The 15,326-nt window shown below is 46.1% G+C and overlaps 1 protein-coding gene and 1 non-coding gene across 2 annotated transcripts; one reads left to right on the top strand and one right to left on the bottom strand.

The window, feature by feature from the left end:
* On the bottom strand, positions 1-14,142 carry FAM83A (family with sequence similarity 83 member A). The gene is made up of 6 exons (XM_065628802.1): positions 13,874-14,142; positions 12,615-13,632; positions 11,779-12,385; positions 8,729-8,896; positions 7,222-7,346; positions 1-2,100 (listed from the first exon to the last, which is right to left on the bottom strand). Exons 3-6 carry the CDS (start codon positions 12,349-12,351, stop codon positions 1,554-1,556), a joined length of 1,413 nt encoding a protein of 470 aa, XP_065484874.1. The 5' UTR covers positions 12,352-12,385; positions 12,615-13,632; positions 13,874-14,142; the 3' UTR covers positions 1-1,553.
* A 125-nt stretch (positions 14,143-14,267) lies between these two features.
* Positions 14,268-14,340, top strand: TRNAM-CAU (transfer RNA methionine (anticodon CAU)). Its single transcript has one exon. It is a non-coding gene; the product is annotated as a tRNA-Met (tRNA).
* Positions 14,341-15,326: the final 986 nt, after the last annotated feature.

Genomic DNA, 15,326 nt, shown 5'->3' with positions numbered 1-15,326 from the left:
TCTTCCCAAGGAATCCTAAAAATGTTGCTATGTACAGAATTTACAATTATATGCAATAGGTTGTTGTTATTCTGAACTCTAAAACTTGGTATCGCAGGTAAAAACGTCCACACCAAAACTAGAGCAGGATGTGTCCATCCTGTTCTTTTCAAAATGTTCTATAAAGTTCACCGGTACACCTTCAAAATGATTGCTCTTCCAAAGACAAGAAACTTTCCTCACCTGAGATCTTGCTGCTGCATACAATTTTCATCATCCGCAGACTAAATAATGAAATTGCTTTCCCTTTTGAGCAGGTGAGGTCAAGCAGAATGGGCCAGATCTGCAAATATTTTCAGGTTTCTGGTTTCTGTTGGAGTCAGATGAAAGATGATACAAAGCAGGTGTAAAAAGTAATCTACTGATAAATTAATAGATGTTAGGCATCTAGTAACTTTGGGATTTGGTTGGAAATCCTTTGTTTCATGAATTTTCTTACTATTTTTTGCCTTTCACTTACAGAAGCTTCCTTTGTTTCCATGGATTATTTGGCAGAAAGATTTTCTGCTTTTGGTTCAAGCTGCTGAACCTCCATAACTTCCTCTGTACCTGTATTCAATGGGCACTACAGACACCCAGTTTCTCTTCAACAATTAGAAACCTCGAAGAACTCTGAAATAAAGTATCATTATCTCTAACTTAACATTCCATCAGATGACCACTGAGAGGATTTCTGAGATCCACGTCCCATTAAATGAAAAGGGACTCATTCCTGGGAAAGTGTGTTACTGGTATGACTTTGCTTCTTTACTCAGCTTCACTTTCCAGTCTGAATCTACACAGCTGCTCCACAAAGAGGAAAATCGAGCTGGTGGGATTGGAGGTTTGTAACAACGTGTGCTGGAATGAGCCTGTGGTGCTAATGAGTGGAAGTGAGCATATGGTGCCAGCAAGATGGTCTCTGTAACCCGAATTGTTGGTCTTGGTCCACGTCACGGTCAGCAGGTCCCTTCCTAGAAGCCCTGTGAGCAGATGTCCTTGCTGCGCACCTCATGCTGTCAGCTCTGAGACGGTGTGGTGGCAGAACCTGTGCTTCCCTGTCAGCCCTAAAGGAGTCCTCCTAAATCCAGAGTACGGTGTGATGACAGCGCCAAGGTAAACAGCTGCTGCCGGCACTGCCTCGGTTTGGCACGGAAATCTCCCTCAGTCTCCTTATGCAAGTGCAGAAAATACAGAGTGATAAACTGTGACTGATGCCACTTTTACGTGTGTAGCCATATGAAAAACAGTTAACGCTGAAACCAAGGGCAGGTGACAGGCAGCAGCAGTGTCGCACGGTGAGCTGCATTATTTAGGTGTCTTCTTCCTGGGATCGTGATGCACCCAAGGTTTACATGTTCGCAGGCTTGTCTTTTTAATTAGGGAAACGAAGCATTCACAAAAAGCAAAACAAAACAAGAGGCTTGAAATCATCCTCATTTTGTATTATACAGAATTTCTATATTCATCAGTATACAAGCGATTGCTAAACAGGTCCTCACTGCGTTCCCTTGCAATTCAAAACGAGGTGGTTATTATGCAAACAGGTTAGCTTTGTGGAGGCATCTCCAGGGTGAGCTTAACCCTGTCCTGTTCGGTTCCTCCTGTCTAAGTCTTACAGGTCTGTAAACATTCATGTTGTTATACAGAACAGCGGAGTTATCACCCACGTAGTGCGGCTGGTAGTAGTTGGCCTGGATGGTCTTCGGTGGTGGTGGGGGTGTGAATGAGACGAAGCCGTGGAAGGAATTAACTCTGTGCAGAGGTGACGGGGGGGTGAAGTTGCTGCCGAACATAAGAGTTCTTGGGGTTTGCTTGGTCTGGTGGGTGCTGCTGGCTGAGAGGCTGCTGAAGGGGTCGGACAGGGTGTTGGCGCTTCCCTCGTCGCTGTCGGGGAGGCTGCGCTGGGGCGCCCAGCTCTTGCGGAACAGGAAGGGCATGGTGCGCGGTGGAGACTTCGGTCCCCTCACGGGCTTGGACAGCGCGTAAAGGTGTCGGAACTCCTCGTCAAACAGCTCCACGACTTGACCCGTGAACTTGGAGAGGAGGTTGCGGTGAACCTGGCCACATAACCACGTGAAGCTGGGAGGAGAGACAAGGTGAGCGTTAGCGATAACCTCAGCCGTGAGGAACGGGAGATCCCCGCAGGGGTGGTGTGAGAGGCAAATGTGTTTTACTGCTGAAGCTTCTTGTCCAAACACAGGATGAAGATGGTGTCGCAGTTGAATTTCAGGTCAGTTCACATCACTGCTCTTTGCCTTGGATCAAGCTTTGTTATTACAGCTGCCTCTAAAACCTTCAAGAAACCTTGTGAAGTTATACAACTTCCTGAAGGGAGCAGTGCTACAGACCCACTGCAGGACTGCATGTCGGATACAATACCCGCTGCCTGGGTGTCTGCTCCACGGGAAGGAGTTTAGACCCCGATTTTGGGTACCTCTCTTCCATGCACAATGATTAAATTAAGGTCTTAGCCTGTCTTGTCTGCACACACATCAATTGTACCTTCCCTGCAGAATGCTGTACCAGTTGGTAACTCTCACCCACTCAAAACTGACATGAGAAAGACTAGCGAAAATAACCATGCTTTGTTTTCATTTTGCTGTACTTCTTCTGCATTGGTCAAGAGAAACACGTAAAAACCCAACCTTCCTGTCACATCCCACTCCCACAAAACAAACTGCCACACCTGACAAATGGGCTTTTTCTACAAAGAAAATAAAATCATAAATATTTCCTACAGCCTTTCCAAAAATAAAAATGCTACTTTACTATAAAGTAAGGGAGAAACACCACAATAGTTTTCACTCTTGTAGTCCAGCGACACACCTTAGGATACCCCATAGTTTTAAAATTATTTTTCTTTTATATGCTTCCCTAATTCACTTGGCAAACAGAAATTTGTGCTCTTCTACAAAACCACAAGCCAGCTTGATTGTGCGGTGCAGGCTGCCTTGTCTGAGCAGCAGTGGCATCAATAAAATGAGCACAGTTGAGAGAATGAAATGTAATTACTCCCTGAGCTGACCGGGGCTCAGGCTGAGCAGCAGAGGATGCAGAGCAGCGCTGGATTTGAACCCGAGGTTGGCAAAACTCTGCCCCAGTTATTCCTGCGTGACTTTGTTGGCTACGCTGGATTAGCACGAGGACTGCTGAGAGCTGTAGGTTGGTGCACTTTACGTCTTGTTCTTGTCATGTTTTGACACAGCTCCAGTGAAACTCTGTGGGACTGACAGCCTGAGCTGACACTGAGGGAGTAAAGACAGATGATTTGCATCTGCTGTTCGGGGCTTTCCTAAAGTGGGCTGCGTTTGGGGCACTCAGTGGTTTTATACTGTTGCTTCAGGAGCAACAGGAGGAGTGAAGAAATCACTAGTTCAATGCCACCGGGCAACCTTACAATATATACTATACATTTTATGATTAGACATGAAAATATACAGTAAGTTACTAGAATACAGGTACTTCTCAGCCCCTTTCTTCATTCTAAATACTGAGAAAACCTTGGGAGTCAAGGTCAGCAGCACAACAAGCTTACTCTCCACTGTGTGGGTAACATCTGCTGTGCCAGCTCAACATCACCTTCATTTACTAGGAAGCATGCTCTAAACCTTTGCATGTTCTTCATCTAACTGTTAAGGAGATGATAAGTCAGAAACAAATACAAAAACATACACAATTAGTCTGGGATATCTATGCTGAAGGTTACAAACTCACGAAAGGGCTGAGGCTGCGGGGTGACAGGGTTATACTTCATGTGTTAGAGATGTCTAGTTTATAAAAGAAGGTTTAAAAAGAAATCAAAATCAATTACACTTACAAATGGCTTTAAAAAAAACACACAAGAAACTGGGAGGAAAAAACTGTTGGGCCTGATTTTTATAATTTACTCCCACATGTAACTTTGTGGAAGACCTAATGGACAGACATTCTTTGTGGCTCATTGATCTTAACTCTAACCCTTGTAAGCAGAGAAATCTGGATCAAATTAATAGCCCAAAGATTCCTCATGGACTGATGGCAAACAGGTCAGCTGTAAAGTTACAAGGTGAGATCTGTGTGATTTGAGAGAAGCTTTGGTGGACTTCAAGTAGTGAGTCACAGCAATTTGCATCCTGTGCACTCGGCTGGAGAACAAAGCAGAACCTGACATAAAGACTTAACAGGTTTTCATTGGCTTCATCCTAAGAGGAAATTCGTTGTATAGGTTTTAGGCCCTGTTTTGCTCCTTAGTTTACAGTTCTGAGAGCTCTTTTGAGAAAGGCTCAGAAATCTGTGATTGTCACTATCTGCCCAGAAGGATCATTTTTCTATCAGGCCTCTTTGAGTGAAGCTCATCAAAAAGAAGAGAAAGCACACAGAAGTACTGCGTAGCTTGGGGCCAAAGCTGCAGCACAAATTCAGTCATTAATAAATACTTCTCAGCCATCTTTCCAGGTCTTTGTCCCAAAACCTACATCCTATCCCACACCCTCTCATTTATGATTATCTGAATCAAAAGCCACCTCTCATGTGCAATCTTTATTTGCACTGGACTTGTTTTTTTATTTTCTGAGTGTACCCTCTGCATTCCTGCAGCTGCAGCTCTCATCCCTGGGGTTTACAACGCTACAGTAACATGTAGCATCACACACATTTAATCTGAAATGTTTTTTTTTCAGCTGAGCTTAGGTTTAAATTAATTTATGGGTTAGTGTTGCCTGCAGGTGGGATAACCTCTGTGGCACAATCCTGCCCCACCTGAACCCGTGTTCTTGGCAAAGCACCCCGGTGTTAGATACTGGCTCTGAAGAGGCTGGTGGCTTTTGAGTGGCAGCTGGGGACTTACTCAGCTGGCCCTGAGGATCACAGTCGTAGAATCATACAATAGTTTGGGTTGGAAAGGACCTTCAAAGCTTATCTAGTCCAACCCCCCTGCCATAAGCAGGGACATCTTCAACCAGATCAGTCTACGCTTTCTGCTGTTTTCATTTTGCCTTCTTTAGGAGAACTGAGTTCACACACTATCTGACTTTGAATTCATTTAAAGTAAAAAGGAATAACATCAGTTATCATGAGATGGGGTAGAGTAACAGAGACAGCAAAAAGAAATACTACATCTGAACCCCACACATCGGCAATAAAAACAAGAGGAAAACTGTAACTTAAACCACTTGCTCATGCCCGCGCTTGTGCAGACACATGGCTGGAACAGCCTTCAGAGGCTCCTCAGCTCCAGTCTGCCCCATGCAGCAAGACCATACTTATCCCCACTGGCCCAAGCAATGGCTTTTAAATGTGGTTTTAAAAACACTCCAGAGTGGGAGATGCCACAGATGCGGTGGTGGTTCTTTTGCCTCTAACTAGTAACCAGCTTCAGTCCTCTTCGGTGTTCATTAGGCAAATATATTTTCTCCCCAAACAGTTCGGGCAGGAACACTGATTCAGGGTCCCTTTCAGAGCAGTACGGCCTGAAGGGCCATTTTATTTCCTCAGTCCGTGCCTCTCCCCCCGTCCTGCTATTACAAAGTCATGCAGAGCACAGCACTTAGGTGAAATGTCCTTGTTATACTGGTTTCAAGATCTTTTGTATCGTCTTAAGATCTATTCCCATCTGATTTCCAATAAATGCATTGCAGAAGAGTTTGAGTCTGTTTTACTCAACATCATTCTTGTTTTTACCTGCAGAGATGGGTGGATAAGATTGAGGGATAACAGAAAACTTTCAGATTAGTAAAGTGAGAGCAGCAAGCCTACAGAAATGCCATGTACTGACAGCCAACTATAATCCCTGTGACTCTGCAAACTGGTTCTGAGAATGCTGAAGTTAAATAGTGCAGAGTTGTTCCTCACCACCCTCTGCTTGCTTGCTGGATAGGGGATTATATGGTTTAACAAGGCTCTTGACGTTAGAAGATATTGCAACAGCAGTAGGGAATGACAGAAGTGACTCTGCACAGGACTTTGAGGGTTGGTTGGTTTTGGTTTTCTTTTTCAGGACTGAGAAGCCGAAAGGAAGTTTCTTGGCTAAAGAAAACAGATCTTGTTCTGTCTCTCTTCTCCTACACATCCTTCACTTCTACTCTATACTAATTTGCTGTTGCATTTCTACACGTCTCTGGTGAGGGATTAAAGAAACCCTGAAAGAACAAGAAAACCACAAGCCAATAAAAAAAACACTCTAGGTGTTCACTCATTTTTGTCTGATGGTTCATTTGGAAACTGAATAAACACTTGACTTGCCTCTGTGAACAGCTGAGCTCCTGCAGCCTATGCTAACCCCACATATCCATCTTTACATTTGTTACTGCAGTTAAGTAGTCTTCCTGGTGGCACAGTTTTATTGGACTAGAGGTGTTTCAGTTTCCAAATCATAAACTGGGATTAAGAAAAGCAATCTTATCCTTTTAATTAAATAATTACCTCTGTAGTTTTTTTCCTCTGGTCTTTTTGTACCTGGATTTCTAGGACACACTTTGGTCATTTGTGAAGCTTATCTATGTAGCCATGAGGCTTAGGAACTTCATTTATTTGATGCAGGTTCAGAGTCTACTGAAATTCCCTGATTTGAGGATCTTGATTCTTAATTAAAAACCCAGTTACTGTGATGCTGCATCTTCTATCTGAAATAATTACAGCAGCACAAAAGTGGAGAGCATATTACAAACTCAACTCACAGGAAAAAAAAAAAAAAAAGAAAGAAAAAATAGGGAAGGTACAACAGTTGTGTAGACACACACTGCCTGCCTGTTAATGAAACACAAGACGAAACCAGAAGTCTCTGAAGTATTTCTGTTTTCCCTTTAATCACTAAACTTGTCACATGGAAAACAAATCCCCACATAAGCTGAGTGACGTATGCTACATTAAGGGATCCCGAGGGAGATGGAAATGTATCATGTCTCATGATCACATCATCTGACGACCCAAACAATGAGGAAAGCACAATATTAAGCTATACACATTTCCAGTTCTGCTCCAGGGCTGCACCAGTAAAGTTGTGTACATCAGTTTCTGAACATTTAATTTAAATACCACACTCCATAAAGAACCAATATCAGCTTTAAAGCAACTTAAATGGATTATTGAAAAATAGCATATGTTTGAAACCATGAGGGGTTTTTGTTCAAAGAAACTTCTCACCCCTACAAAAATTTCTGTAGCACTGTTTTTGTGAAGTGATATTAAAATTCATAACAGAGCACCTGAAACAGCTTATCTCACCTGTAAGATCCAGAGAGCACATATTTCCAGTCAGAGATAAGAAATTTTTCTTGTATTTGCCCTGAAAATTTCCTGCCTGATTTTGCACAGTAAACCTCTCCAGTAACACTGCGAACTGAAATATTCTGTAAAGGAAAAAAACAAAAGAAAAAATAAGAGAGTCAATTACATTTTTTAAAAATTAAAAATCAGAAGGAAAAGGCCCTTTTCCCCCACTGCCTTTAGCTCAATTCCCCAATGTCTGCTACGATCCGTTCGCGGACTCTCCAATGTTATTTTTGAAGGTTTGGGGTTAGAGGAACCTGAGCTGAGCTCTCTCACCTGCCACAGGGTTATTCGTTTCAATGGGGATATAAACCTGCGTAAGCTCTCTCGTTTTACGTTGGCTACGGCACAATGCAGTGGGGCAAAACCTCTGCTCTTCCAGTCCAGCTGGGCTTGCAAAGGCGCACATGCTGCTCTCTAGCGCAGCCCAGACGAATCCTGTCCTGCAGGATCAGACGCAGGCACACGAGTGAGTGGAGGAGCAGGTCAGCTTGGCCCACGCGATGCTCTGCACTGTCCTTGTACCTCAGCGGGAGCATTTAAGGCAGACCAGGCACCCAGACCTGACTCCGTTGTCCCTACGTGCACTTTGCAGAATCAAGGCCTTAGTAAATGAGTGGCACCAAGGATTTAGCTCACACATCGTCGAACCCTGTGTATTGTAGCAGCTTACTTATAAAAACAGCACAGGAGTGTTCTTCCTAAGGAGTGGGGGTTTACAGACATGCAAACGTTGTTATGAGCATGTTTTATTAATTTCAGTTTCTTTGTATGTTTGAGGTGGAATTCAGCTGTTGAAACGCAGGTGTCTGGTGCATATGAGATGCTCTCAAGCCTCCTGCACACCCTCCAGCTGCTGTTCCCAAAGGCTGTTGCCTCTGCGGTATCAGCCATCTGCAAAAAGATGCCACAGGTGCCCTACAGCATCTCAAGCAAAAACTGAAATGGTCCCTAGGAAGTTATTTTTAAGGTCAGTTCCCTCTGGCAGAGATGAAGGCAAGCTAAGCTAACAGCCAGCTACATTTGAGGCAGTATCTTTAAAACAGAGCTTTAAAACCATGTTTTATCAGAAATTACCAAGGTATTGCCATGCAAAAGAATTTTGTGCACCCGCTACCCATCGCTGCCAAACCACAGCTGCAACAGAGCTGTTAGACACAAGCAGTTGTAACGTTTACGTTACATACCTCTATTAGGGGTCTTAAACTCTGTTTTAAGACTTCAGGGCCCAGAGTAGTTTCATCTAAGGACCTAATGGAAATGCCTTAACTTCCTATAACATCCATGGAAAAATGTAGGCATCTTCAGAGGGGAATTAAGTGCGCTGACACTACCTCTGGAAATCTCTTGCTCCCTTTTAATTACAAGGTGGACTGACCCTAGCATCACCACGCGTCTACCTCAGACTGCCTAAAGTTAGGCAGACGAACCTGAGCCTAAGAGCTTCACAGAGCCACAGTACCTTGAAGAGGTCCTCAGCAATTTGCAACTTGTCACACATCTCCGAGAAGAGATTTATATTGCCATGATCAAGCAACAGGTAGACAAACACCATGCGCTTGTTAGCTGCCTCCAGGAGGTCACAGAGAATCTCGGTGTCTGTGAACACGTCCATCACGATAGCCAGCACCTACGGGAAAAAACCAGAGGCGTCAGCAGAGTTAGTTTACATAACTTAAGGTAGCCTGTGAGGCTGCTGAAATGTAGTTTAATAAAAAAAAAAAACACACAACAAACAGGAATCTTTGGAGATATATTTCTTCTGGTTTTCTCCCTGAGTGCCTGAATCAGTAAATTGCTGAGACACGCTGCATCATCATTTTATTGCTTGTATAAAGCCAATATAACATGCAACATACATACTTCGGTTAAGCTCTTTTAATCATAAAACACAAGATTACCTAAGAATTTGTACATGAGATTTCAGCACTAGGAAATATATTGAACCACTAATCAGAGAATAATAAGGACATAGCTAAAATAAGAGACTGCAGCCCTTGCCAAATGGCTGACTAGCTTTGGTAGGTCGCATTTAGGAAGAATCACTGGATGATGCTTTCTCTGTTATGACTTACATCTGGAACGGTCCTGGCTTTAAATCTTCATTCTGCCATTGGTGCTGGGGTGACAGACTGCAACAGCTCCAGCTTTTGTTGGTTTTTTTTTGTTTTAATCATGATTTATAAAATGTCTCACTTTAACCATACATTCAGGTATGGTTACATTCAGGTTTCCCAAGTCCTAACTGGCAGAACACTGTGTAAAAATCTCATGACTGGGCATGAAAGCCCCAATAGCTACTTAACTGCACATCCCCCAGCCAGCATGGATCGAGGGAACAGTAAATGTGATATAAACCCAGTTCCTCCATGCTCCAGCCCTATGCTCAGTACTGGACATGGCCTCATGAAGGTGCTGGTCCTTGATGATGGCTGCTGTTGTCCATGGGAAGGGTCATCTCCCCAGGGCAGTTCAGCCCAGCTCACACCTGATTTGTCTTCAGAAGGTGCCTGTTTCCCCACTGACTAGCAAGGGAACCCTCGATAATTGCACTCACGGGTTATCACCTTCAAACAAAACAAACTTTGCAGTATCTCTGCAGATCTGTCTTACTAATTGCTTCCATCTTGCACTCAATCTTCCTCCAAAGCCTGTGCCCACACCTGAGTTGATTCCCTTCACCCCGCCTAGGAAATCCCACAAGACCCAGCACATCCAGTGCTGCCAGCACCGTGTTCGGGCAAGCCAAATTATTCATGGCGTGGCGAGGATCCCACACCTTCCTTCTGCTGCCAAACCACGGTGCTGCAGAAAGGGCCTTGCCAGCACTAGGTAAGTGGTACAATTATGTCCAATATATCACATCCGCACGTACTGTTAACTCACCTCAGCTTTTTAAAACGGCACAACACCGCATCCAGCCTCACCATAGCTCCAGACCACTCGCTCTAGTTCTGCTTTTTTCACCAGCTGTTCCCAATTTTTATTTCTGCACCTGAATTTCCTCTCCTACTCGCAGTACTTCTTGCTTCTTTTGCCCAAAGTTCATTTTATGATTCATGCCTATTCCACAAACGTGTTAAGATCATAGCACCACTCTCCAGTTCTTTGCAGCTTGATGTCATCCACAAACACAGTCTTTATTCTGTTGTTTACAGAGATCTCAAATACAAGGCTATCCAGGATAGACCCTTATCAGAGCCTAATTAATAAATGCTGCCATTGAAAAACTGCACTCAAAAAGCAGTCGCCCAATTTATATTTTAAGTGTTGCTCTAGCACCCTCTTGTAATGTAAATTAGATGGTTAAGAAGGTCATGTGAACCATGGATTTATAGTACATTTCCCACTTCTTCCCCTACAAGTTTTCTCCTCTTGGGACCGAAAATTGGCCTGGGTCGATACTTCACCTGATGCTTATTTTATTATTCCAGAGACATTTCTTCTGTTACACTATCTTTCTGATGCCGCCAACTTAAAATGACTGATCTATAATTCCCCTGATGTGCTGTGCACTTGTAGCCCAATGTAAATTCTCCTCCCCTGCAGTTACACTCCGGGTTACCAGACCCAGCACTTGCAGGAGAACAATAAAGCAAAAGTCTGTAACTCCAGCGGGCCTGTGCCGCGCAGCAGGCACTGCCACCTGGGCTTGTTCCTGACCGTTCCCCTGTGAAAACACCAGTGGCCTCTCGAGTTTATACAGGGGGAAAACTCCCGTATGATGGTAAACACAACCCTGAAATGTCAACTATTTTTTTTCCAGGAAAGGAGGCGAGCTGCCAGAATGCACAAGACAGAAGCTTTTGTCCCCCTCCAGCTGCTCAGCTTCTGGTTTCCCAGCGCGCGGGCAGCCTGGCTTGTGGCTGGCACCTCTCTGCAACCCCCCAACGCTTTGGTTGTCGTCAGGAGCATCATCCGCATCTTTCCCAGGTGTCAAGTTATGCTGCAGATCCCCTACAGGGAGCCCACGTGGCATTTTTAGTGACACTGACAACATACTAGGGATGAAAGGTCTTTTTTTTTCAAGAATTTCCTTCCTCTGGGGACAGCTGCTGGCACACCAGACATGTGCCCTTCTCCAAGATCCCCTTCACCCACAAATCCCCTAAAACAACCGCTAATGGCTCAGAGCTCACTTTCCTTAACTTTCATTACTGGTGCAATGTTTTGAACGCAGCAAACTCTTCTGCTGGTGATGCAGAAGAGACAGAGCCCAGCTGCCCTTTCTATGGCACATTTGCTCCACTGGCTTAATAGGAGTTTAAAAGGAGAGGAAATGCCTTTTTTTTTTTTTTAAGTCATCAATATAAAAACGTGTTGGTGTGAGTACAAAAAAAAACCAAAACCAACACTGCCTGTCTTCAAACACAGGCTTGTTACAGCAACTTTCTAGAGCGAAGCCACAGTGCAACACAACAGGCTGGCCCAGATCAAACACCACGTTTACCTGATCTTTTTAAGAGCAGGAAGACAACAGAGCACAGAGGGAACAGCAATTCTCTCCCGTACCTGAGTGGACTTGTTGATGTACCGGCGTATGATGTCTCTAATGTTGTTGTTCTTCTCTGTTTGGAAATACACGGTGGCGGTGGATTTTTCCTTTAAATAGGGCTTCTCCGCTGTAATCCATGTGTGCAGCAGAGCTGGCTCGCTGCTGTCAGAAATGGTGGGGAAATAGGTCCCTGAAGGGAGTGACCCAGCATCGTTCTGCTTTGGTGCAGCCGCCCCGTCGCCAGCCAGGGACTCCTGTGCATAATAAGACTCCCTGGCGTGATCCTTGATGTACTGAGCTTCCACCGAGGAGAGGAAATCCACCTCCCCCTCTTTGCTTAAAGTTTCCAGGTAAGAGGCTGTCCCACCGTCCAGAAAGGCATCAGTGGCCAACCTTACGCTTTCGTTGTGGCTGAAATCTGCTTTCGTCGACTTCGAGGACTTGTTCTTGATATCCTCCAGCCTTTTCCTGATCTTGCCCATGTGTTTGGAGTGGCTCATGGCTCTTTGTCGCAGCAGCCGCTCTGCCGAGCAGGCACCATGCATATGGGTGGCACAGGCAGCGCAACCGTCCTTGTTTGGAGCCTGCATTCTGGCGTGAAATCACCTCGGCTAAACGAATTAACTATGAATAAAAATAAAGAGATCTTATTACCTCAGGCAAATTCACACTCCCTGATTTTGTTAGTACAATTATCTTCAAAAAAACCCCGAAGGAAGCTTGCTTCTCAGCTGGTGGTGTACTTCGGCAACAATCTGTTTCCAGATGGGACAAGTGCAAAACCAATTAGATTGCTTATCTGAGAGGCATCCACCTCACCCCCAGGGCTTTCGAAGGATTTGAGTCCAATTACCAGTGCTGTCCGATTCGGTCGTATTTCCCTTCCTGTTGCATCCTGCGAACTGTGAGGGAGGAAAGCGCTCAAGCAAAAGCAGGTAGGCTCCCAAGCGTCATTGCACAATCTTCAAAACAGCTTGAGGCTTCTCTGTCTTCGCATAGTATGCATTGGGAAGCAAAAACAACTCTGACATTGAACTGCGACAGAGACATCGGCCATGTCCATAGCTTCAGAACAGCAGAAAGGGTCACGGACTCGTCTGCACCTACATGCTGCCAGGCAGGCTTAAAAATAGACTTGAACTTCGTCACTGTGCCCCGTTCGTAGCATGTTGCTATTACCATAGACGATTTACTCATTTATTTCTTTAAAGCTCTGTGACTACGCCATCCTATTAAAAGAAAACTACCCCTTCCTAAACATCCTGAATATTATGTGGAGGGAGGGTTGTGAGCTGGCCTCAAAGCATCAGAAATACAAACACTCATCACTTGATTGTGCACACTTAAGGCTGTTGGTTGGGGGTTTTTTTTTCGTTTTGTTTTTTTTTTGTTGTTGTTTGTTTTGGTTTGGTTTTTTTTCCAGGCAGCAGCTTCTGGAGTCACGTTGTCCCTGTGGCAGCTGGGCTGCTGTGTCATTAGCAGGACAGGGGCAGGTCGGCAGAGGGGAGAGAGGCGCAGCGCCCCGGGGGAGCCGGGCCGGCTGGGATGACTGTGCAGGGGCGAGGAGAGGCAGGGCGGGAAGGCAGCCTGCCTGAGGTTGGCCATGCATACCTGCGTGCGTGCTTGGACGCAGAGGCACGTGTTTTCTCACGCAGGTTGAGTTCGCCTTCGCCTTGTTCGGTGCTGCATCCATGAGCCGGTGGGGAGCGCAGGACGAAGGGGACACACACACAGGTCTGGGCTCCTGCACGGGGTCCGGGTGCTGAGAAGGTCCCGTCGCTCCGGCCAAGGCGCTCGGGCATGGGCGTCCTCGGGGTGACACAGGCCCAGGGCAGCTTCCCACATTTGGGGTCTGTGTCCATGTCAGATGCCTTATGGGAGGAAAAAAAAAAAAAAGTATAAGTAAGGGTGACACAAACGTATATGTGTGACAAGAGACAAGGGTGTGAAACGGCTCAGATTTTAATCCCGGAGCCGCGGAGGGCACGAAACCCCCACGCGGGGCGGGCGCGGGCTCTGCTGGGACTGTGGGAGCCGCCGCGGCCGCCCCCCGCCCCCAACATCCGCCCGCAGCCGCGGGACGCGGCCGCAAGTCACTAATTGTCCGCTGACCTGTTCCGCGCAATTAACGCCGAAAATGATGCCGCCCAATTAACCCGACGTGCCGGATCGCGCCCTGTCAACGCCGGCCGGGGCCTCCCTGCGGCGCGGCCGGGGCCGGCGCTGCCACCTCGGGTCCCACAGGGTTACCCGCTGTCCCACACAGTCACCCTCGTCCCCACAGCACGGCCCCGCGCAGGCCACCCAGGCTGTCGCCATGGGGTCCCGCACGGTCACCCCGAGGCCCCAGGCGGCCACCGCGGGGCCCTCCGGCAGGGAGCGCGCTGGAGCAGCCTGAGGAAGGGCCGGGCCGCGGGTCGGGCTGAGGCGGCCGCCGGGCACCCGGCCGGGGCGGGAGGCGGGAGGGGCAGCGGCGAGAGCCCGCGCGGAAGCCCTGTGCACAGCCGCCTCGTTAGCGCAGTAGGTAGCGCGTCAGTCTCATAATCTGAAGGTCGTGAGTTCGATCCTCACACGGGGCAAAGGCGGGCGACTGTTTTTCTTTCCGTCCCCGGGAACGGCGGGACGAGCTGCGCTGGCTTGGGCACGTTTGACATGTGAGGATTTTATGAACCCCAAGTGTGCACACGTGTGGGCGGAGGTGCTTGCCGACAATTAAACAGTATTCCCTGAAAATAAAAAAATGAAACAAAGAGTTTCAGAACAAATATGAGGCCTCGGTACTTATTTTAAAATGTTCTTTAAGCTTCAATGATTGTTTGCTGCTACCCTTATCTACAGTCATGCTGAATATAGCTAAATGTTAAATGTATCCACAAGGTGTTAATGTCTACATCTTATTATTTGCAGTCTCTTAGAGAAAGCAAAAGTAACTACAAATAGCGCTATGCCAGAAACTGCTTTCTTGACCAACAATGTTGCTTCAGCATGCAATGAACTGGTTCATTCTAAAGTGGCCACAGTTGTTGACAAGAGGCTTTGTATTTGAATACGGCACGTCTTTTGGTCCGTGTGAAAACAAGCTTGAATGTTAAATATTTTCTGACACTTTGGAGTCACTGTTGCTCTTCTCATTTTCTTTAGGTCAACATATGGTTCTTGGCAATACTGCACAGGTCTGAAATCTCTTTACAGGAAGTAGTCTGGGGTGCGACAAGTAACATGCGGTTCACCTCTACGCATGTAAACTCCCACTCATCAGAACAAGGCTCTTTTCTCATCTACTCCTTCTGCCTCCCTCAGATGATCTTTGCCTGTTGTGATTTTCTCCTTTTGAAAAGGAACGATGCTTCTTCCCCACGCTCTGCCACGAATTTCTGTGGATCCCCGTCGCTGCTAATGTGACTGGTTCTAGACGCAGAGGACGCTAACATGACAGCCAGTGAAAATCAGCCTAGCAGCACAAAAATGATTATTTAGATCCTTTGTCCTCTTTATCATTAAATGTACCTGCTAATATATATAACAACTATATGTATCTCCAGCGATGGAGCTTCCACAGCCTCTC

The sequence above is a fragment of the Caloenas nicobarica genome, chromosome 2 (genome assembly GCF_036013445.1).
Source record: "Caloenas nicobarica isolate bCalNic1 chromosome 2, bCalNic1.hap1, whole genome shotgun sequence".
NCBI lineage: Eukaryota > Metazoa > Chordata > Aves > Columbiformes > Columbidae > Caloenas > Caloenas nicobarica.
The sequence above is the reverse complement of the archived record's forward strand: the minus strand, read 5'-3'. Positions and strand labels throughout refer to the sequence as shown.

What these genes read in the sequence shown, in the direction of transcription:
- FAM83A (XM_065628802.1), bottom strand. Translation starts at nt 12,351, where the DNA reads ATGCAGGCTCCAAACAAGGACGGTTGCGCTGCCTGTGCCACCCATATG. An exon ending in ACATCAACAAGTCCACTCAG is followed by an intron (nt 8,897 to 11,778) that starts GTACGGGAGAGA and finishes TTTTTCCCGTAG; the next exon opens with GTGCTGGCTATCGTGATGGA. An exon ending in GTGCTCTCTGGATCTTACAG is followed by an intron (nt 2,101 to 7,221) that starts GTGAGATAAGCT and finishes CTCTCCTCCCAG; the next exon opens with CTTCACGTGGTTATGTGGCC.